General features: G+C 42.3%; 1 protein-coding gene across 11 annotated transcripts in view; it reads right to left on the bottom strand.

Moving 5' to 3' along the window:
- ANKRD44 (ankyrin repeat domain 44) overlaps positions 1 to 25,013 on the bottom strand; it is a 151,922-nt gene that overhangs the window by 13,613 nt on the left and 113,296 nt on the right. For 8 of the 11 annotated variants that reach the window (XM_081202657.1, XM_081202659.1, XM_081202653.1 and 5 more), the window contains exons 14-22: positions 24,256 to 24,396; positions 20,449 to 20,532; positions 18,911 to 19,022; positions 12,210 to 12,281; positions 8,312 to 8,513; positions 5,744 to 5,822; positions 3,574 to 3,691; positions 1,267 to 1,483; positions 341 to 428 (exon numbers count right to left, since the gene is read on the bottom strand). In XM_081202657.1, the coding sequence (XP_081058783.1) occupies positions 341 to 428; positions 1,267 to 1,483; positions 3,574 to 3,691; positions 5,744 to 5,822; positions 8,312 to 8,513; positions 12,210 to 12,281; positions 18,911 to 19,022; positions 20,449 to 20,532; positions 24,256 to 24,396 (1,113 nt within the window). The remainder of the gene's footprint in view (positions 1 to 340; positions 429 to 1,266; positions 1,484 to 3,573; positions 3,692 to 5,743; positions 5,823 to 8,311; positions 8,514 to 12,209; positions 12,282 to 18,910; positions 19,023 to 20,448; positions 20,533 to 24,255; positions 24,397 to 25,013) is intronic. The other 3 variants (XM_081202661.1, XM_081202655.1, XM_081202658.1) reach the window with 1 other exon arrangement.

Raw genomic sequence — 25,013 nt, 5'->3', positions numbered from 1 at the left:
GTTCATAACACAATAATTGACAAGCAGGGGGATTAGGCAGGGCTGTGACATTCTGTAACCTTTATTCCTTTTGTCCTTAGAGTGACTAAACCCGCATTTATGAATTTGCCCTAATTTTAGTTAACACTTCAAATGCCTTGAGGTTATTATGTGACAAGTATACATTCCTACACCAATGATTTGAGAAGGGGAGCATTTTAACACCAGACAGATATATGTATTTTTGGACGTGATCCAAGGATATCGTCTCTAGAAATTTTCTGCTGCTGTGTCCCTAGTTTAGCTTGACCTTCCGTTAAAGCCACAAGAAGTGAGATTTGATGCAGCCATTTCTACTTACACAGCACAGTGCAATGGAGAGAAAGGGTTCCCGATAAAGTTGCGGAAAGGTTTCTGTTCCAACAGTACCTCTATACAGCCTTCATTACCTGTAACAAATTGGGGGATTTCATGTTACAAAAGTGCTTCAGGATTGCTTGCAACTGAAATAGCTTATATAACGCAAATTAGCACTTCAGCATACAGTTGTACCTTGGTTTTCAAATTTAATCCATTATGGGAGTCCGTTTGGCTCCCGGAACAGTTTGAAAACCAAGGTGCGGCCTGCAGCCAATCAAAAGCTCTGGAAGCTGCGCCGGACGTTCGGCTTCCGAAAATCATTCGAAAACCGGAACAATCACTTCCAGTTTTTGATCAGGAGCCAAAACATTTGAGTTCAAAGGTGTTCGGCTTCCGAGGTTCCACTGTACTAAGGTGCCTCATACAGAGTCAAACTGCTCCCTCATCTACCTGTATTCAGATTGGAACACAGCTATCGCTTTATGTTCTCCGAATTTTCTGATGAAGCCTTGGTTCAAAAGATGCACATAAAAGTGCATGCATTTGCATTGTGAAACATGTAAAAATGTGTGTTTTAGGGGAACGAATGACCGGATATAAGTGCTTTTTTAAAAATAGAAATACCTTTTAACACAGAATTGTTCAACCCCCTGCAATGCAGGGATAACAAAGAGACAGAATGGAGCTATGATTGAGTACACGCTAAAGTGACACGGAACAAGCTGCTCCATCCCTCCTTAATTCTGCTTTGTGTTGTGATTATTAGAATGTGGTGCCTGGCATTTATTCACACTTGCAGTCTCACACCTACATGCTTGCCTGACTGCTCTTCTGAGAGTTTAGAAAAGCCTACAATCCTGGCTTCAACTTTACTTTGAACTCCACACCAACCTTAACATAGTACGCTGGGGGGGGGGGGGAACTTACCATTATAAGAAGCCCAGTGCAAAGGTGTATAGCTCTGATTATCTTTAAAATTGTAGTCCCCTTCTGAAAGCGCCAGCTGCAACAATTCACTCAGCCATGTGGCATGACCACGAGCTGCTGCATAATGTAGAGGTGTCCTGCCTCTGGCGTCCTTGCACATTATCAATGCTTCTTGTTCCAACAGCATCTGAACACACTCCTCATGCCCTGTCATAATCTGATTTAAAAAACACATGCATAAATATTGGTGGGGGAGGACATTCAGAAGAGAACTGGATGGGGAGATGGAAGAAAAACATTTTAAATTGGTGTTTGCACAGTTAAGGGGGCAATTCCGTGAAGAGCGTGCTCCTGAAATTAAATCATGAGGGAAACTAAATGAGAATGATGGAGAGGTTGCAAACAACTTATTTTCATGTGTGGTGGGAAGAGTCCAGTGATGGGTGAGCTACAGGGGCAGGCCAGAAATCACAGCAAAAACACATCAATAATAATAATAATAATAATAATAATAATAATAATAATAATAATAATAATTATTATTATTATTATTATTATTATTATTATTATTATTATTATTATTTATACCCCGCCCATCTGGCTGGGCTTCCCCAGCCACTCTGGGCGGCTTCCAAAAGAATATTAAAATACTATAATACATCAAACATTAAAAGCTTCCCAAAACAGGGCTGCCTTCAGATGTCTTCTAAAAGCCTGGTAGTTGTTGTTCTCTTTGACATCTGGTGGGAGGGCGTTCCACAGGGCGGGCGCCGCTACCGAGAAGGCCCTCTGCCTGGTTCCCTGTAACTTGGCTTCTCGCAGTGAGGGAACCGCCAGAAGGCCCTCGGTGCTGGACCTCAGTGTCCGGGTAGAACGATGGGGGTGGAGACGCTCCAATTACTCACAGAGACCCTTAAACATAGTCCCGCTTAGTATGTATGAAAGATGTAACAAATCAATTTTGTCCAAGAAGTAGTGGCAGCATGGTTAGAAATGCCTAATGTGATATGTATTGATGGCCATCGCATGCAATCCAGTTCTATATTCGTGTTCCATTGTTGTACATCATGTAAGAAAATTAATTTAAAAATAAAAGGAAAGATCCATCATAGCAAATGTAGTGGTGTGGCATACGCAAATAAGCCACTTGTTGCCCATTTGTTTCACATGCATGGAAAACATGGCTTTCGGCTTTTAAGGATACTTCCTGACTTAAAGAGCTCAATGCAAAAGAAAGCACCCTGACTGCATTTCTGAAAAATCATATCCCTGGCTTCTTTATAGTGTTGTTTATAAGAATACACCCACACTTTACATGAATTGTGTCGCCAGTGAAGTTACCACTTTGCTTGCCTAAATGAATTAAATTGGTAGCATCAGCCACGCCACATGGTGACTCAACACAGATCATTGTGGTTACCACCTCAGAGAGTGGTTACCATCTCAAACAAGAGATCACAACACAACAAGAATGTTGAGGGTAATGCACATAAAACATTTCTTAGGGACAGGAAATGCTGGGACCGTGTTCCACAGTGTCAGCACCAAAACAGCAAGCCCCCCAAGCCCACTTCTCAAGAGCATACTGTTACACGTACACATACTGGGCGGGAGTCAACTAACGTATCCTGCTAATGGAAGTGTGCGCAATGGGACTCTCGTTCTTGCCTCCCCTGAGCCACCCACTCCCCCCAAATGGCTTGGGGGGCTCAGGGTAACCTTGAAAACAGCATACGGAGGGAAAGAGGGAGGACAATTCCATCTGGCACGCTGAAAAGCTTGTGCTGAGGCACAATTGCCATGGCACTATGTTGAATTCCTCCCATAGTTTTTGTTCTTTTATTCTCTCCTCCAGTTAAAAATGTTGAAGCTTTAAATTGTCAGCAATTTAAACACACACACACACACACACACACACACACAACCTTTAAATAGAAAACACGACTTGAGTTTTTTGTTTAAGAAGGAAAGTTCATTTTACTACATATATTCCATATCCCTGATTGATTTTTTCCCCCCTTCTCATGGCAATTCTCTTTTAAATAATTGCCTTGGTTTTTTTATTAGAACATAGAAGTTGCTTGGCTGAACTGGACCCAGATGCATCTGGAAGATCAGGAATGAGGAACCTATTGTCCTCTAGATGTTGGTACTAGATGTTGGGGTGATGGGAGTTGATCCAACAACATTTATACTTTGTTTTGGTGGTCTGTACTCATGTTGAATACTATTATGTATGTTTCAGGCAGAATGTCAAAAGGCATGCAGCAGACACATAGGGCAAAATGTTCTAAAATCAGCAGTTACCCCTCGATGTAAAGCAGTGCATCCCAGGGAATCAGCTGCATCCACTGATGCTTCTTTTTCAAGTAACAAGGCGACGGCATCTATGTGCCCATAAGCCACAGCTAGCATCAAGGGAGTTCTAAGAAATAAGAGACAACAGAAGTTTTAATCTTACTTCTGTGATTTTTTTATTCAACATGCTATCCAAAAGGACCTGCCATTTTCACCAGACTTTGCAATGATACTCCCTCTTTCCAACATTCTTATTGCATCACATACTTGCTACACATAATTCCAGATATCCGATCCACAGGTATTTCTAAATTGAGCAGCTAGTGTAGCCTTCCACAGACTACAATCCCCAGCATTCCTGGCCTCGTTGCCTGGGGCTAATAGGTACTGAAGACCAACAACATACTGGGCCATCGTATTGGGTTACCCCTGCATGGTGTGGTGGTTAAGAGCGGTGGACTTGTAATCTGGTGAACCGGGTTCACTTTGCCGCTTCTCCACATGCAGCTGCTGGGTGACCTTGGGCTAGTCACACTTCTCTGAAGTCTCTCAGCCCCACTCACCTCACAGAGTGTTTGTTGTGGGGGAGGAAGGGAAAGGAGATTGTTAGCCGCTTTGAGACTCCTTGGGGTAGTGATAAAGCGGGATATCAAATCCAAGCTCTCCAAACCCCAAACTCTAATAATTGTTTGTTCAATCAGGAAAACCAAGTGGTGAAGGTATTTCTACACTGCAACAATTTCAGAGTTTTACTGATGTTGTCGCATGGGGGTGTGGGGGAGACAGAGAAACAGGCTAAACCCTTTCTCCCTGGCATGTTATATTTCCAATTGCTGGGGTTTTCCTTGCTTTCTTTCTTTTCGCAGGGCAACATTTGCACATAAATTTCCCACCAAGCCAGAGCCTAAAGCAGCACATTTCAGGAAACTACTACATATGCTCACTGAATAAAGTGGCCCCAAGAAACAGATCAGAGAGTGCAGAGCAGGCCATCACTCACACAAACTGCTCTGCCTCCAACCAAAAGCCAGGAGGCTCAGGAGGAAACGTCAGAAGTGATGCCATGGCTGCCCCACTTTCCCCAGTGTCAGAAACCTCACTCAGCCTAATGGTAAGGGCCAGCCTTGGAAACAGATCCCAACTACGTCAACAACATCCTTCAATGCACCCCCTTACTCTTGCCTCTGTACGTTCCTAATGTGCAAAAGTAAATAAAGCACTGCCCTCGGGGAGTCTGTTGCAAAAGGTTTACCACCTGCATCCCACTTACCAGCAGTGGCCTGGTCTCCACTGACAAAAGACCACACAGAGAGGTTGTAATAAAGATGCAAGAACAGTACATGCACTGCATCACTCTTCCCCCTTAGGGTCTCGGCAAAATCCCCCCCCCCCGGGCTTTTCTGCCTGTTGGAATCTTTGCTGGTAGCTTATATAATAATAATAATAATAATAATAATAATAATAATAATAATATTATTTATACCCCGCCCCATCTGGCTGGGTTTCCCCAGCCACTCTGGGCGGCTTCCAACTGAATATTAAAAACAATACAGCATCAGACATTAAAAACTTCCCTAAACAGGACTGCCTTCAGATGTCTTCTAAAAGTAAGATAGTTGTTTATTGCCTTGACATCTGCTGGGAGGGCGTTCCACAGGGCAGGCGCCACTACCGAGAAGGCCCTCTGCCTGGTTCCCTGTAATCTTACGTCTCGCAATGAGGGAACCACCAGAAGGCCCTCGGCGCTGGATCTCAGTGTCCGGGCTGAACGATGGAGGTGGAGACGTTCCTTCAGATATACTGGACCGAGGCCATTTAGGGCTTTAAAGGTCAGCACCAACACTTTGAATTGTGCTCGGAAATGTACTTCAGAAGCAGGTTGTCGAGGTACTGCCCCCCCCCCCAATCATTTTCAGCGTGGCTGTTTTGCCTAAGTCTGGAAAGGTCAGAATATCCTCTAAGCTCGGAATTAATCTGGGTGCTTCCAAGACCGAAGTAATTAGTGCAAAATGCACAATTCCAAACCCAAAGCTGCTTCCATGCTGCAGCTAACTTTATAAGAAACAGAAGCAGCGACTCTCAAGAGTCTATTACATTATTTTGATCTAAATGCTAGGGCTTAAGGTGTTCCCAATATCACACATGTCACGCAAACAGATAAAAAACAAAGTCAACTTACTGTCCTTTCGCATCGGTCACATCAGGGTTATCTGCTACTTCTAACAAAAGCCGCAAACACGGAGTGTGTCCATTGATAACTACAAAAAGGGAAAACATTTTAGCATTCTGAAAATAAAGCCTAGAAGCTCATGCACATCTAGTTATTCACAGCTGTCCCAAATTCTAGGCGTTTTCCCTACTTAGCACTTGAATATATGGATTTATATCTAGCGGGAATCAAACAACCAAAAGATCAGTTGGTATAGTGCAGGGGGAACACATATGGAGGGGAAACGAAGGCAGACAAGGAGATATTGTAGAGCTGGAAAAGGAAATTTGGGGGGGGGGACTGAGGCAGGGAGAGGGGGCCTGCTGAACAAGAGGGCACTCCCCCAGTAGATATAGGTATAAAGGTAAAGAGACCCCTGACCGACTCTGGGGTTGCGGCACTCATCTCGCTTTATTGGCCGAGGGAGCCGGCGTACAGCTTCCGGGTCATGTAGCCAGCATGACTAAGTCGCTTCTGGCGAACCAGAACAGTGTTTGGAAACGCCGTTTACCTTCCCGCCAGAGTGGTACCTATTTATCTACTTGCACTTTGACATGCTTTCGAACTGCTAGGTTGGCAGGAGCAGGGGCTGAGCAACGGGAGGCTCACCCCATTGCAGGGATTCGAACCGCCGACCTTCTGATCGGCAAGTCCTAGGCTCTGTGGTTTAACCCACAGCGCCACCTGCGTCCCAGATATAGGTATAGAATGCACCTATTTGTATACACACAACTGCCTGAATTTTTTGCCTGTCCTTGGTGGCATAGCAATGGACACTTCTTGTGAGGGACAGTGTCCCCAAAGAGCCAGGACAAGCTCCTGACATCAAAAAAATGTTGCATTGTGCCACCAGTTGTAATAAAGAGAGCATTAAAATGTTGAGTGTGTGCCTGCACATACACACCACACATGCAGCATGCTCAAACCTGGTCTGAGTGAACTGATATTAGCATACACTAGCGGCAAAAATTGTGGAAACCTTTTGGAGAAAGTGTATTCCTGAGGTTTGATGGCTCATAACACCACTTTTTTGGGGAGTAATACCATAAAATTATATACCAATGGAAAGATAATTTAATGAAGAATGTAATTCAACAAGGTTTCTTCAATTATCTGTATTCTATCAAAAGTTATAGCCAAATAATCAGAAAAAGGAGTGTTTAGAGACCCAATAAGGTGTCATCTTGTTTTGGCAATGATGGCTCATAGCACCACTTTCGGGGGGGGGAGTAATTCAATAAAATTATATATCAATGGAAAGATAATTTAATGAAGAATGTAACACAATAACTTTTCTGGAGGATTATTTATTACAACATAAATAAGGAGGCCATTTGTCAGTGTGTTATGTGATTGCTATCAAGTTGGTTGGGGCTTCTTGTTCTTTCATTTAGCGAGCTTGTAAAACGTAATAAAATTAAAGAAATGGTGCAAAGAGTTGACTGGTCACCCAGAAAGTGATGTAAAATAGTAATATTAAGTGAACAAGGCTACAGCTATGAATAAATTAGAAGAAAAATTGGTGGAAACTTTGAACCAGAGGTGGCATTTCTAAATTTCTTAAGAGGTATAAGGAGACTCAGTCACTACAAAATCAGACTGGTAAAGGCAGGAAAAGGTGCACAACAGCAAGTGACGATAGAAGAATTGAGAGACTGTGCTTATGTGATATAAGAAAATCATCTGGGTGTATACAAGATGACATGGCGCAATGTGATATGAAGTTGAGTGCAAGGACTGTTTGGCGCAGACTGCAGGAATATGGTCTAAATGCTAGAATTTATGAGCCATCATTGCCAAAACAAGATGACACCTGATTGGAAATACACTTTCTCCAAAAGGTTTCCACAAGCTTGGCCACTAGTGTATGGTGTACAAATTTTATTCAGCCAATAGAGGTCTCTGTCAGACCATGTTGAGGTGCTGCAATATGTCAGTACAAAAGATCGCACTCGTCCTGTTTGTTTGGTACCATGCAGATAAATACACTGGATAAACAGCAGTATGCATTCCATACCAAACCAGAACATAGGAAAAAGTAACATGTCGACACTTAGTCATCAGTTACAGGTGAGTTTGTGTGAATACAGAACGGACTGCTTCAAAAAAGGCCTAATAGCCAGTTCAGAAGTAATGATAACTGGTAATGGTCTCAAGGGGGTAAGGAAGATCAAGATTTTTAGCACAGGCAATGAAATAGGTTCAATCTATGTTACTACTGGAAGAGGCCCAACCATAGCTTCGGTCTCTGCTGAATTTGTTTCCCACTGCTGAAGAGGTAAGGTGCTCTTTGGTCTAAAAAAGCAACTTGCCTCTTCAACAGCAAACACTCTATACATGTTCTTAGCAACACTGGAAGCTGCCTTGCGCTGAGCCACGCTCATCGGTCCATCTGACTCAGCACTCCCAACAGGGATCTCTTCTCAAGCTAAGTAGCTGCACTATCACCAGGCTACAGCCCTGCCCCATTCTTCTCTTCTCTGCATGCAGTTTACTTGCACTGCAGCCAACAAATACAAATCACAGCATCTCACTGACCTGCGGCATGAAGCGGGGTCCGTTGGGTGACGTTATCTTTCACCATAACTGAAGCACCCTGGTTGATGAGCGCTTCCACACATTCAGTGTGTCCCTTAAATGCAGCCAGGTCCAAGGCAGTATGTCCTTTCTCATCCTTAATATCCAGATCTCCCAGAGACTGGAGAAGCACCTCCAAGGCTTGATGATGACCATTATAGGCCTAGAGGTCAAAAAATTACTACTTCAGGTCAAAGCACTTCATAAGCATTTTACGTATGGGAGATAGTCCTTATTATAATAATCAAAAATGAAGAAAAACCCCACCTCACCCTCCCACTATGTATAAGGGTCTGGTGACTTCTGTTTCAGTGCATGCACACGAAAGCTTACACCCGGAACAAACTTAGTTGGTCTCTAAGGTGCTACTAGACAATTTAATTTATTTCGACAGTGAAGACAAGTCATTATACTGGCGATATACCTCATTTAATGCTTTTTTGTCTTGAAGCATCCGGTTTCATTGCATTTAGTATTTACCACACCAACTTATAGCTTCTAATGCTTTTATCTGACACGACACTATTGCAAGATACCATGAAAAACTGATTAAAATCATTATGCAGTGACTTAGCAAAAACTGGGTTGTAGTGATTACAGGAAACACATCAAGTTACAAATGCTCTCCTCTAGAAGCGTAGGTATGTACAATTGCAAACAATCCACATACAAGTTATGAGATCTATGCTGCAAGAGATTTAGGTTACCGTATTTTTCGCTCTATAGGACGCACACAACCATAGGGCACACCTTGTTTTAGAGGGGGAGAACAAGAAAAAAAATATTCCCCCTCTCTGCTCAGCACCCCTTCAGCGAAGCGGCAGGAGAAACGGAGCCCCTTCAATTTCTCCTCCCGCTTCGCTGAAGGACCGCTGTGCAGCTATCCCTCTCTGCTGAAGCCAGGCGAGTCTTGATCTCCTGGCTTCAGCAAAAGGAATGCGAAGCCTTCGGAGCGCAGCGCAAGTTCCCGCTGCGCTCCGAAGGCTTCAGGGATAGCTGCCTGAAGCCTTCGGAGCGCAGTGGGAACTCGCGCTGTGCTCCGAAGGCTTCAGGTTCCTTTTGCTGAAGCCAGGAAAGTCTTGCTCTCCCGGCTTCAGCAAAAGGAACTCGAAGCCTCCGGAGCGCTTCCTGGGAGCTCCCGCTGCGCTCCAGAGGCTTCAGGCGGCTATCCCTGAAGCCTGGAGCGCGAGAGGGGTTGGTGCGCACTGACCCCTCTCACTCTCTAGGCTTCAGTGAAAGCACCGCGAAGCCTCCGGAGCGCGGAGGGACTGCTCCCTCTGTGCTTTGGAAGCTTCACATTGCTATCGCTGAAGCCAAGGAGCCTGCATTCGCTCCATAGGACGCACACACATTTCCCCTTAATTTTTGGAGGGGGGGGGGAAGTGCATCCTATAGAGCGAAAAATACGGTATATAATGGCCAATTCTGTATTATCTTATTCAACTTTAGGTTAATCTTAAAAAAATATACAAAATGGGAGATGGTCAGAAGCTAAACAACAGATACTTTAACAGCACAATCCTGTGTTTGTCTACTCCAGTATGTTCAGTTAGTCTTACTAATCCTATGCAATCCTATGTTTAAGATTGCAGCTTAAGGGCACCTCCAGACTTCCAGTGTTTTGTAGGTGGGATCCAAACACATACCAGACTTCAGTTTTACACAATTAAAGTGCATTAATTGGCTCTGTCACCCTAGCACAACAGATACACTTTTAAAAAGGAGCAGACTTTTTGCAGTTAGGAAGGTGACAGGGAAAGTGTGGGATGAATGAATAATGGGAAGACATCCTGAAAGCAAATCAGGATGGGTGTGGGGTGAGTGCTCATTTTCATATAGCCACCCAGCAAACAAATCAGAAAGAATGCTCAATAAGGAACGGATGCAAATCAGAAAGGGTGCTCAAGAAATGGGTTGCCTATGGGAGCGTTTAGTGGAGCTGCTACTGGATATCTAAGAAGCACTGAGGTTAGTTTGCATGCAGTTGTGGCTAGATACAGTTTAACACAATTTTTCTGGTTCTCAGTTGAACAAGAACAATGCTCCTTTACAGACATGAAAATTTGTGAAATTATCATTGAAATTCACGTATTTTGTTATCTGACGTTTCAACTCTCATTTTAAAAGGGTTTTTAAAAAATGAAATGCTCACTGCATACAACTGCAGCACAAGTGTAGATGAAGATCTCTTATGAAAATTAAATTTGGATGTGTATTCTCTGCATTTATCCAGGGTAGCTTGTAATTGTAGTGTTGTTGTAATTTTGGGTTTGTCCGTTCAGTTGACAAAATAGGGCTTTAATGCTGAAGAGGCAAATACAAAATTATTTCTATCTTACATTCATTCTAAAATCTTATTTTCATCAAAGCTAAAAGCTGCAGCATTTCAAATAGGATTAAAAATTCTAATTATTTCATTGATGTGCAATTCCTATGAATGTTAATGAGAACAGAATATGCAGGAAGGTATGCATTAAAATTCATATTGAATTTTATGTTTTAAGCATATGAGATAGACTGTTGGTTAAAGATGACATGTGTTCATGTTCATATCCTTTTCTGCGTGTAGTATATTCATATTAACTCAATTTACATTCCTTTATTTCAAGTAACGACATAAACTAGATGAAAACGAAAACGAGGCCTTCAATGTGATAATAGGGTATTAAAAATCTGCAATCTGATTCCCAGCACCACCTGAGATTAAAATTAATTTTTATTTTAGGGCTGCATCAAAACAACATTTGTAGCCTTGTTTGCAGGCTGCAAAACGGAATACCCCCTTCTTTGTTGATGCTTAAGAGGGCCCTACAAAGCTTACTCATTGTACAGAGGAAGGAATTGGGCTACAATTACCATGAGTCCCAGTGTCAGGAGTCCAGGTTCCCAGCTTGATGACACAGTGAGCATAGCTAATTAAAAAGGAGGATTTAATTGCAAAAACAAACAGATAGCTCCGGACGGCTCTAACAAAGCCTCTGGCAGCATCACTCAAGATGACCCTTCTGAAGACTCCTTCCGGTGTCGACAGAAGATACTGAATTTAGGACCCTTACATCTCTTGTTTAGCTTCCTATCTAGCAGCCCTCCCATTCGCCGACTCTTCAGACTTAGTGGATCAGCTCCAGCCTCTTCCTGTTCAGAAAGACTGTCTCTTGTTCACACCCGTTTGTGCTTCCTGAGAGCTTTGGCTGTGTCCCAGCCTGCTCTCACCTACTGCCTTATCAGTTTGCCATTCAAGATCAGGAAGAGCCAAAGTTTGCATCTGTCGGCTCTCTCCTGCCTGAGTAAAATCTAAGCTTCTCTGTTCCAGGCTGCTTTCTGTAGTTGGCTGCAAACCACTGCTTGGAGCTGGCTCATTCCTGACACCCAGCTAGTATGGTCGGTGGTCAGGATAGCTCAGTTGGTACATGAGACTCTTTATCTCAGGGTTGGGAGTTCAAGTCCCACCTTGTGCAAAATATTCCTGCATTGCAGGGGGTTGTACTAGATGACCCTTGTGGTCCCTTCAGACACTACAATTCTATGATTCTATGACCATACACAAAAGGAACACTGGGGGAATGGGCATTTTGAGTACCTCATTTAGTGTCCTCCTTTTTCTTTCCAGCAAGAAATCCTATATATTGATAGCAAATGTATTCTCAAGTGCATGTGTGCTTCTGTAACCAAGACGGCACCAACCATGCACTTGAGAAAGGGATCAGAACCCCCAAGGTTTGTAGAAGTACAAAAAACAAAATATTGGCGGGGGTGGGGGGTGGGAGAATCCTAAGGAGAGAGGGGGGGAAACACCCAAACACCTTGTGCGTTGTTATTTGAGTTAGGCAGCAATATAATACTGAAACTGTGTACTTACAGCTAAGTGCAAAGGGCTTTTTGTAGCTGTTGAATCGGATTCCTCAAAAATGTGGCTCGTTTTCTCCAGAAGCTACAACAAATAAAGAAGTGACAGAGCTTTGTACCTCTGCTGAAATGATAATGCACATGAAAGGGGATGATCGGCAAAACATGCATGTTTGGGGGAAGCGGGCATATCAGAAAAGATTACCGTATTTTTCGCTCTATAAGGCGTACCTTTTCCCCTTCAAAAATTAAGGGGAAATATGTGTGTGTCTTACGGAGCGAATGCAGGATCCTTGGCTTCAGCTACAGCAACACAAATCCTCCGAAGTGCAGAGGGAGAGCTCCTCCCGAGCTCCGGAGGCTTCACGTTGCTTTCGCTGAAGTCGCCTGAAGCCCCCGGAGCGCAGCGGTAACTCCCGCTGCAATCCGGGGGCTTCAGGCAGCTATCCGCAAGCCTTCGGAGCGCAGCAGGAGTTCCCGCTGCACTCCGATGGCTTGCGGATAGCCGCCTGAAGCCTGGAGAGCGAGAGGGGTCGGTGCACACCGATCCCTCTTGCTCTCCAGGCTTCGCTTCGCTGGAGAAGCGCTGGACAGTTTTCCCTCTCTGCGCAGCGCCCCTTCAGCGAAGCGGGAGGAGAAATGGAAGTGGCTCAGTTTGTCCTGTCGCTTTGCTGAAGGGGCGCTGAGCAGAGAGGGGGAGAATTTTATTTTTACTGTTCTCCCCCTCCTGTGGTCCGGCGCGTCCTATAGAGTGAAGAATACGGTAATTTTATTTAGTCTTCAGGCATGTCTCACACATACCCCCCTGAGTTAACGGAAAACACCAAAAATGTTTTTTTAAAAAACAACAACAAGAGGCAATACCATTATCAGTGGTTGAAAGGGACACAGTTCTTACTGTTCATGAGGTAAATGCTAGGCACACTGCTGCATTCATTTTATTGTCTGTTACATTGATTTTGCTGTTGTTGCTGCTGCTGCTGTTATTTTATGTTGTATTTATACCAGTTTGATATTGTAAGCTGCTTTGGGCTAAGGAAAGAGGAGTGCAAGTACCTAAAAATATTATTTTTAGAAAATGTATAAAATAAACCCAAACCACACAGACAACTGGATTTAGATACTACTGACTTCAGTGACAGCAGGACAGAGCCTTTAATCAGCTTATCTCATAATGAATCTTCACCGTTAATGGTGGCACTTTTCCAAAACAAGGAAATAAAGCCAGTGTTACGATTATACTCAACACTAATGTTATTGTTATGAACTTTTTGCCTGTGTATAAGCTTCATTCCTATAACCATTTCCTTATAAGTTACCACACATAGGAATGCTGTCTACTATTCAGTGAACTTTACGTCTTCAGCTAGAATTGAGAAAAGGAACACACACATATCACAGAGATAGGCAGCCAGAGCCATGGATGGAGGAGAAATTTGCTTCCTTTAGGATTTTAATGCAAACATACATAATTTGCACTTCCTGAAACAATATCTGAAACCCAGCTATCCTTTGAAATCTGTGCTTCTCTGAATTTTGCAGAGTGATTCTCCAACTGTACCAAAACATGTGTATTAGGGGAAAGGGTGCCTAAAAAATGTATAAGTGAAAATATAGAATGCATCGCATAAATCGTTTGCAGAAAGGGGCGTATCAGGCAAAATTGCACGCAAAAATGCGTATATCCGACGAAATTTGCACTACAATCCAGTCAGATTTTCACAAGGACTTAAAAAAATAATTCACAAACTGAATCAGAAATGTATAGAATTCAGCTTAAGGCTGGAAGAATGAGAACCTGAGAGAAACAAAAATTGAGAAGGTTTGCCCAGCTCGAGCCAGAATTTTCACTGAATAAATAATAAGATTTATTATTATTATTACTACTACTACTACTACTACTACTACTACTACTACTACTGATGTTCCAACAGTATTTCTGGCATCGCTAGCACCAGCATGCTTGTTCCTAGATCCCAACCTTTGAAAAAAGTGAAACAATGGGTATATGCTTAACCTTTTGGAATACTATACTATTTGTCACTATTTTTTGAAGTTACATGGTTCTGACTCTCATTGCTTTATAGGCTATTTGACCCTGATTGCAAACCCTTGTTAGTCCCCAAATTTAACAAGTATTTTCTTTCCTGTTAAAATCCTTGGCAAAGCTGCCCTCATCACCAACCAGACAAGCGATTAGATTTTGCCTGTATGTAAGCAATTGACCACTTGTCTTCAACTACATGGGCTATGACAATATCACTCTCTAGTGGGCACATAAATAAAATGACTGTAAACTGTATCCTCTTTGTCATCTTAGCATGCACTTCTTCCAAGAGGCCTTCTGAAATGAAAAGTTAATTTTATCTCAATTACCAAGGTGATAGCATTTATCAGCGCATCACCCAATTGTTCAAAGATGAACGCGTAAACTTGAAAACTATTTTCCAAGCAAAGCAGCTAAAAGTTCCTTACTTCAGAGTAACTGGGGAGACGGCAATTTGAAATATAATGCGGGTGGGGAGTTTATTATTTATGAAAATGCAGGATTGGGGAGTGGCGCTGGTTTTTAATCTTAACCCTGATTAGAATGCGGGGGGGGGGGGGAGGAAACGAAAGGCTAATGAGATTACTACCCAGAATGTTGAATTCCTCTGCTCTAACGTCAACACAAAATTTGCCAGCAAAACTGATAGCTCTCTAGCTTACAGTACTTCTTGCCAGGCGTAATTCTTTGTGCTAATTGAGGATAAATTACCATGGGGATTTTCTATAATTATATATTGCGCCAGAGAAACAGACACGGTGGAGAAATGCTTATATCTGTTACTATGTACATGCCTTCAAGCTTCAGGTCTACCAGTCTATACAGGGTTCAACACTTGCTGGTAATATATTATCACTACTGCCACATCTGATAGAGGAACAAACAGGTGATGGAATAATGGGAGTGCAGCTATGATTCTAGCTCCTTTTACAACATCTGATTCTCAAATATAATAACACTGAAATTAATTATCTGTATTAAGACTATGTTAAAATTGTCAGATTGGCTGTTTCAATTAATAAAACCTGTATTCCAATTTTCTAAAAGTGGGTTTTTATGAGACGGGTCCTTGCTAACGCAGTTTGCCACTCCTGACAGTTGTGGATTATAACCAATGACGGGGACAAAGGTATCAGCCTCCTTATCTGACCAGTTCTCTCAAACTTAGCTTCCAAAGCACCTAACAGAGCTGAGCGATATCTGATTTTCAACATCGTGATGTATCGGGCCATGTGAAGCACCCTCCCATCAGACATCAAGGAAATAAACAACTATCTGACTTTTGGCAACCCCGTATCGGGAAATTTTTAATGTCTAATGTTTTACAATTTTTTATGTGCTGTAAGCCACCCAGAGTGGCTGGGGAAACCCAGCCAGATGGGAAGGACATAAATAAAATTATTATTATTATTATTATTATTATTATTATTATTATTATTATTATTATTATTCCCGTAAAGTCCAATGGCACTGTGTCTAATGTATACCTGAAGGAGCGTCTCTTCCATCGTTCTGCCCGGACACTGAGGTCCAGTTCTGGTGGCCTTCTGATCGTTCCCTCACTGTGAGAAGTGAAGCTACAGAGAATCAGGCAGAGGGCCTTCTTGGTAGTGGCACCCGCCCTGTGGAACGCCCTCCTATCAGATGTCAAGGAGATGAGTAACTATATAACCTTTAGAAGACATCTGAAGGCAGCCCTGTATCAGGAAGCCTTTTAATGTTTTTTTTATGTTTTTATATATGTTGGAAGCCACCCAGAGTGTTGGAGGGCCAACCCAGTTGGAGGGCCACCCAGTCAGTAGGGCAGGGTATGAATTATGATGATGATGATGATGATGATGATGATGCCCTATACCTGGAGGTCTCAGGGTGGTTCACAGAACAAAATCAAAATATAAAACCACAAAATACATAATCAAAATAAAAAGAACCAAATAACCCCCCCAAACCCCCACATTTTAAAAGGGTATAGGAAATAAAATAATATTTTAAATAAAATTATTATTTTCATTATTTCTCTAGTCAGTGTGTTTTAAAACTGCAGTGTCAAACACGATGCTGTTCTTCCCCTTTTCTCTAATTTTGTTTTCCCTTCTTCTCCCCTTTCTCTGAACATTTCTTCATTTTGGCAGTTGGTAACTAGACTACTTACTACATACTTTAGTAAGCTTGTAAAAAAATATAATTAAAAAGTTGCAAGGCCAATCTAAATTTGCTTAGTTAGTCACATACATCGCTCATCCTATCCTAGGGATGTGAAGGGGGGGGAATTTGACTCAGTTCACATTTAAATGTAAATCTACAGAATTTGCCGTTTTGAAAATATTATGTGGACTGAAATGTCCAAATGCACAGCTCAACAAACATGGTTGATTTACTAGCTCACAACTGATTTGATTTAGATTTGATACCAAAGTCTTAACTGTGTTTCAGCTGCACTTTCTTTCTCCAAGAGCCAAAAAAATGGGGAATTATATGTCATGAAAGTATATTATAAGTTTATTTATACTATATTGACACAGACAATATAGGGGATACAGGGCAGGAGAATAAGTACCATATTTTTCCGTGTATAAGACTAGGGCCCCCCTCAAAAAATGTAAAAATCAGTTGGCGTCTTATACACGGATAGTGCCAAGGGTGGATTGGCAATTGGTTGTTGCCCCAAAATAGTCTTATATGTGGGGGTGTCTTATAGACGGAAAAATATAGTATGTCCGGTAGGCCAGCTAAGAAGCACTGCAGAAAGACATTTATTTTATACTTTATATTTTATTTTATACACTGCAGAAAGACATTTATTTTATCAGTTCAACAGCCTTCCATGTATCTTTTGACAGCAATCAACATGTCATACTTATCAGACTTATAATTGGATTTTTCTTTGGAATGGCAGCTTAGGAAAAACCCAATACAGTTCAAGGATGTTAATCTTATCACAACCATGAAATATTATCAAATGATCTCAGTTTCTATTTCTGATTAATGAAGGCTCAAAAGAATTAGCCCAGAGAGGAATGAATACACTAGGGGGAGAGGCTATTTTTAGTATAGCAAAAGCAAACGGGAATGACTGGCACTCATTTATCCATTAATACATGGGACTGTCACTCAAACGCTTTATGAATGGTTGACCACAGATAGAGATGAATGAGACCCAAGTATCTGCATCACGCCTTTTCCTTTTGTGACATGTTATTTAAGATGGCGTCACTGCCTCATTTACTTCCCAGACTACGCGAAGTCTGGTAGACAAAGCCTTCTCGACACTTTTTATATTAAAACTGAAGTACCGTGATAACAAATGTCGTTACTTGTGAAACTCTGCTAAAGGCTGCATCTGTCAGTATTTTAAATATCACCGCTTCCCTACTGAGGAGCAGCAAAACTTAACGCAGAGAAGACAGCAGCTTGCTTGGGGGCGGGGGGGACTGTGGCATGGAACTGAACTGGTTCCCCCACCGCAATGAAGCTTATTATTCAATTAGTTTCATAGATAGCATGGTGCATACCACATTAATGCAATGGGCACTTCAACACGTGCTCTGCGACAAGGAGCGTTGAGGAAAGATGGTCATTACGGTGTAACTCAAGAAAACGAGTCTTCCCCTCCATGTGCCTTTTACTGTAAAGGGGTAAGGTAAAGGGGACCTCTGACCATTAGGTCCAGTCGTGACAGACTCTGGGGTTGCGGCACTCATCTCGCTTTATTGGCCAAGGGAGCCGGTGTACAGCTTCCAGGTCATGTGGCCAGCATGACTAAGCTGCTTCTGGCGAACCAGAGCAGCGCACGGAAACGCCGTTTACCTTCCCACCGGAGCGGTACCTATTTATCTACTTGCACTTTGACATGCTTTCGAACTGCTAGGTTGGCAGGAGCTAGGACCGAGCAACGGGAGCTCACCCCGTTGCGGGGATTCGAACCGCTGACCTTCTGATCGGCAAGTCCTAGGCTCTGTAGTGGCTCACAATACCTAGCCCGTCCATGAAGAGTCATGGAATCAACAACCCTATATGGAAAACAACACTTCACTTTCAGCAGCTGGTATGCCAAGGGTACTGTCAAACTACAGAAGCAGTTGTTGACTGTGGCCATCAATCAGCAGAGTTGGCCTCAGGCACTTCCACTCAGCGTCTGCAGTCTAAAAGGGTTTAGGAGATTTCGTGCTGATTAGCCAGCCATTTATCTCCCCATTTCCAAGCTCTACTTTATGAGGAAGAAGAAGAAGAAGAAGAAGAAGAGTTTGGATTTGATATCCCGCTTTATCACTACCCGAATAAGTCTCAAAGCGGCTAACATTCTCCTTTCCCTTCCTCCCCCACAACAAACACTCTGTGAGGTGAGTGGGGCTGAGAGACTTCAGAGAAGTGTGACTGGCCCAAGGTCACCCAGCAGCTGCATGTGGAGGAGCGGGGAATCGAACCCGGATCACCAGATTACGAGTCCACCACTCTTAACCACTACACCACACTGGCACCACTGGATGCAGTCTTGAATTCTGTCCGTTCTGGGGAACCCCCCTTCCCTAACCCCATACCCAATATTAAAGTCTAATAGGACTCAAAAACAACCGCCACAGCCCTGCAGAGTTAAGAACATGACAAACTGTTTGTCAGAAGCTAACATTTGGCATGTAGCATCTCAGTAGCAGTCACGGCCTACTCACCAGTTCTAAACACTGCCGGTGTCCGTAAGCAGCAGCATAATGCACGGTATTGTATCCATCTTTGTCCTGGATTGACGGGTTGGCTTCATTCTGAAGAAGGAATTCTAGACACCTGTGGAATATTTGCAAGTATAAATGCTAAGTTGTACCAGCTGATTGGACATAAAGACTGATGCCAAGACAACAACATTTCCTGGTGTTGAGTATAAACTAGCTAGCTTTTTCATTGTGCACAGAATCTTGCACCTGTTATATGCTGGCTTTTCTTTCACATTCACTTCGATTTTGCACAGAAATAACCAATGTTCTGGGAAATAATAATAATAATAATTTATTTATGCCCCATCCATCTGGCTGGGTTTCCCCAGCCACTCTGGGGGGCTCCCTGTAAGGATTCCTGCTCCGTGCTTGCAGTCATGGGATTGTTTTCTATCACATGACGGTGTATGTTTTCATTCCACGTAGTGGGAAGTGACAGAGACAGGATGTTTATGTTACTGTGTTTCCATGATGTGGGACTATTCTCCTTTGTTCTTTCTCTTTGCTGTCTGATGAGAAATAGGAAGGAGCTAAGTCAGAATGCTCCAAGTGTATTATATGTGAATAAAGAAGATTAGCCAAAATGTTGCTACTGAGTTTGTTACGCAAACTGCTAACGATCTGCAGGATCCTTAAGCGTGCTATTGCCTCTTGGTATCAGTTCAGGCTGGAGAAAGCTTTTGAAGCTCCCGAACGAGGGAGAGAACATTCCCGTCGGGCATGTGTCTCTGCCAGGATTCTACATGCGAGTAGGACAATCCTAACACTCCCAACAGAATATTAATATTAATAATAATAAAGCGATAAAATAGAAAACATTAAAAACTTCCCTAAACAGGGCTGCCTTAAGATGTCTTCTAAAAGTCGTAAGTCATAAGATCCTTTATGATCAGCTCTACTACTGCTCCAGATTCTAAAACCCATTCTTTTGGAAGAATCAGCTGTTGTAGTAGAGTCGCTGCTTCAGCTACAGAACCCCACACATTCTAAATGTCAACCTATGCATTTCTCAAAACCAACAGCTTTCCTCATGTTGTCTATTTACTTGGGAACAGCTCCATAGGAAAGAGATTCAATGACATTTTCTGTGTCACTTCCTTGCATGCATATTCTACCTCGTTGACAATCAACACAAACACTACAACAAAAACCACGGCATAAGGAACATCAGCTATGATTATTAAATTTGTGAAGGACATATATTCCTTGCAGCATATTATCACAATGCACTTGATTTGGACAACAGCACGCCACGTTTAAAATGCCTCGGAACGCTACAGCGGCAGCCAGAACGGAAAAGTTAAAAAGACACACAAACACACACACATACACAAATATCTATAGACCATAATTCAAAGGTTAGCGCTTCATTGCCTCAGCGGTTGTATGCGGCAGCACAGCAGGTGAGCAAAAATAAGGAACGCACATAACTTCAACCCACAGAAGCAAAAGCATTATACGGAGATGGAGTCAAACTGCTCTATTGACACCAAACTTACAATGCAGCTGCTTTTTCCTTCATTTCATTGGCTCTTTCAAGTTCTTCAGCATTCTCATGGGAGTTACCCAAAATATTCTTTCTTCTTAACATAAGGGACAGAAAAATGCAACTCATTTTGAAAACTGACACTTCAGAGATTCGCATAAGTGACCAGCCATCATTTTCACTTCAGAGCAGTGTACATACTTATGGGTGCCACCAGGAACCCATAATAATAATAATAATAATAATAATAATAATAATAATAATAATAATAACAACAACAACAACTGACTGTCTGACCTATGGACAAGGCTAAGAGTCACATCAAGCTTCCATAACAAATGTTCCAGAAATTTTGCAAAGTTATTGTCACAGGGCAGATGTTACTGTCATGTGGCTGTAACTGCCTGCAATACTGTTTCAATACCTCCAGGTCTTTTTGGACTGCAGTTCCTATCAACTTCTGCCTACGTAGCCAATGGTCAGGGATGAAAGGAGCTGTAATCCAGCAACTCCTGTCTGGAGAAATATGTGTCTCCTAGAAATGTATCAGCTGGTCAACCAGCTATGCTATATCAACCAATTTAAACTGATGTTTCCCTGAGGTTCGTGGGCTAGATGCACCATGGGTTTGACTCCCTAAGGTTGCTTTTGTATTCTTCATGTTTAACTGAGATCTACCGTATTTTTCGCTCTATAAGACGCACCAGACCACAAGATGCACCTAGTTTTTGGAGGAGGAAAACAAGAAAAAAAATATTCTGAATCTCAGAAGCCAGAACAGCAAGAGGGATCGCTGCGCAGTGAAAGCAGCAATCCCTCTTGCTGTTCTGGCTTCTGGGATAGCTGCGCAGCCTGCATTCACTCCATAAGAAACACACACATTTCCCCTTACTTTTTAGGAGGGGAAAAGTGAGTCTTATAGAGCAAAAAATACGGTACCTAATCTACCGCTGGTGGACTTGTTCCTGGCCTTTTCCATTCTTAACGAAGATTCACAAAACAAGAAAGTTAAACTCTATGGCAGCTCATGATGCCACTAGCAGCAAACCTGTTCTAACTAGACTCTTCCCTGGGAGTTCAGAATGTTCCTGTTCTTAAAATAGAATGGAAGAAATAAGGACTTGGGGTTTATCACTATTAAAATATGAATGCATTCTGTTTCATTAGCAGAAATCCTGAATGCAGCTCAAAAGCATTTCCTCATACATAATTGGCTCCCTGTCCAGGAATATCGTTAACGAATCAGGTCAGTAGAAATGAGAAGCTTGGTATGTCCATTTTTATAAAGAGAGACAAAAGAAGAAAAAGCACAAAAAGTTCAGCACTCCTATTTTCAGAATTGTTTCTCCAAAAAGTCTGGTCTTCTCTCTTAAGCACCCAGTGCTGTTGTTTGTGGCATTTGCCACTTCAGTAGCTGGTAAGAACCTTATTCATTATTAAATTTATATCCCACCTTTCCTCTCAAAGAGTCTAGGGCAGCAAACAACAAATGATAAAATTATAGAAACATATAAAAAGCATATCCAATACAACGCAGAAAGGTAAATATCTCAACTTAAAAGGTCTGTTGAAAGAGGAAGGTCTTCATCAGGCGCCAAAATGACAAAAGAGGTGGTGCCTATCTAATATTTAAGGGAAGTGAATTCCAAAGGGTTGATGCCACAAAACTAAAGGCAGCAAATACTTGAACTATACCATTCGCTCACTCACTCAATCAATCAATCACAATGGAATGTTTTAAATACCTGAGGAAAGAATTCTGCCACAATATATACCTTAACATTTTAAGACCACTTAAAATATTTCTGTTTGCAAACCCTTGACTGGAGAAAAATGACTATGTCCAGTTTTTAAGGCCCATCGCAACTCCCCCCCTTTTTTTACAGCTATACCTAAAACATTTTACAATGCCCCCATGTAAGTAGCATGCACAGGTACAGCGCACACTGATGTTTTCAGATATGTGTGTCGGACATTTACATGTGCCAGGGAACTGGGACTGGCTAAACCTCTTGCTTGTAAGTACAAGTGGTACCAATACTTGCTGTATGGAGCCAATTTTAAAGAGCATTAATATTATCCTTTCCTTTCCCCCCTAAAAATATTTTCTGTCTCTACATCATGGAAATCTATTCCATCAGGTCCCACCCCATCCCCCTTTTCTTTCTTTGATATTCATAGGCAGATCAGATAGATCCATTCCTTTGGCATAGCTTTTGAGATTATCTTTGCTGGAGACTTTAATCACAGGGTACGTCCCCAGCTGCTATGGAATCTGTAGCAAGCTAGGTAGAAAGGAATCATGTTACAATGACTTGGGTATTACAGGAAGAGAGATTATAATCACATCCTCTGGTACCAATACATCATGGCAGGCTACAAAGGTACAAATTCACCCAGCTGTGACTATTATATGTGGTAAATTACACACATACACACACAAGGAGGAAGAGAATTCAGGAAGCTTTAAACACCAAGTGTTTAAAGCACATCCAATGCACGTTTAGAGCACATGACACACACCCCAAGAAGCATGGGAAGTGTAGTATACTAAGGTTGCTGCGAATGGTAGCCCTGTGAGGGGAAAACTACAGTTCCCATGATTCTTTGAGAGAAGCCACACGCTTCAAATGTGAGTTGGATGTGCTTTAAACGTGTGGAGTGGACCTGCCCTCAGTCATTGGGCCAGGAGATTTGAGGAAGAGTAGTATTCTGGGGATATTTTAATTTCTGCCACAGTGCAAGGTTCCTGCCGAATCCTTCTGCCATCTCTTGAGTGCATGGATATGATGGGGCCCTATGACAGAATAGTCTCAATGCCTCCCCTAATGCATGTTTCATCTGATAGCTCTGTATCTCCAGGTATACAAAAAATGTTCTAAATTGCAATGGGTTCTTAGAATCATAGAACCATAGGGCTGTAGGGTTGGAAATGACCATGAGGGTCACCTACGAATTTATGGCCTAACGCAGGGCTCGAATACATGAATGATCAAATGACTGAATCATATTTGCTGCCACACACTTGTGTTCTCTCCTTTTGAGAAGAGCAGCCATATACCGCAAACCCACCTACACTTCTACATCAGGAGGACAGAAACTTGAGGAACGGCATCACAGCAACATTACCTTAGGGAGAAAACATCTACAGTGCTCCTCTCCAGTAAACAGAGTCCCTCTTGTTTCTGTCTGCATGAAAAAACGTCCTATATAACTTAGTAACTAAGGACCTGGTTTTACCAATAGGCTCATGAAATCTAAAATGGCTCTAGGTGAATTTTTTACATATCACACACAGCTTTTACCTGTGTGAGGAACTAACCTCAAGAGGGAACAATTCTATGGAAAGACGGTATTAGAAAGAAGTGAGGTAATTTTAATCTGTTTAGACAGAATGAAAAGTGAGGCAATTTCAATTTGTTTTAGCATTCTAACTTTTGTATGTATGGTTGCGATTCTTCTCCCCCGGTTTTATCATTTTATCTTTTTTGTAAACCGCTTTGGGGGGTTTTTTTGTTTTGTTTTTTACAATCAAGCGGTGTCTAAATTTTATGAAATGAATAAATAAATAAATAAAGTCCAAGCTGCTGCATTTGCAGATATGACGGCAACTTGAAGGGAACTGTGAGGCTTCTCAATACACAGAGGACATAACTTATTCAAAGTAATCAAAGTAGCTGAATGCATTCATGAAGGGGAAAGGGAATACTTTTGGTTCTGGCAGTATTTTTTCTGAAATAAGACTGTTGCATAAAGAGACCAGAAATGACACTGGCTTAGTGCTGAAGTTGAAACAAGGAATGCAAATAGGCTTGTTTACTTTCTGTCCATGTCTGAGGCAGCAGCATAGTGTAAAGCCGTCCGTCCCCAGTCATCTGTTTCGTTAATATTGGCCCCCGTGGTCACCAGCGTCTCCATACATTGGAAATGACAATTTGCAGCTGCGTAGTGCAGAGGTGTCCTGAAAAATAAATAGAAACGAATTAGCTCAGACACTACCTTGAGTAATGGCGTGCGTTACGTTAACTGCTCCTGACAGCAACATTACTATAGGGGGAACCCATTTCGAGGTAACAATAGCAGCTATTTAATTGAATGCAGAATATATTCTTCCTCCTGCGGTGAAGATTAGAAGTAGGCACTCGGGATATGCAAAAAACCATGGGCTGCAGAGGGGGGGGGTGGGGAGTATGGAGAGAAGAATTGAACAAACAGAGGGATGTGGAATGTTATTCACAAAAAACCCCACTAAAAACTAAAGACAAGGAAGAAACAAGGAACACTCCTGAAAGAGAGGAAGGAGGATAGGGAAAAATAATGACGATTCTTCTCCTACGCTGTGCCTGTGAATTCCTTTTATAGGTTTTGCACCTGCAATACGTCAACTCTATAAGGGCATTCCAGAGCTCCAGCCAAGGAACTGGTGCTCCTCTCTATCTTGCTGAGGATGTAAACATTATTTTTAGCACCTGTGCATTCACTGAGAGGGGAGCACCGTCCTGCTTAGTTCTGTACAGTGGTACCTCAGGTTACAGACCCTTCAGGTTACAGACTCCGCTAAGCCAGAAATATTACCTC

This window comes from Podarcis bocagei, assembly GCF_964188305.1.
Source record: "Podarcis bocagei genome assembly, chromosome: 1".
Classification (NCBI taxonomy): domain Eukaryota; kingdom Metazoa; phylum Chordata; class Lepidosauria; order Squamata; family Lacertidae; genus Podarcis; species Podarcis bocagei.
The sequence above is the reverse complement of the archived record's forward strand: the minus strand, read 5'-3'. Positions and strand labels throughout refer to the sequence as shown.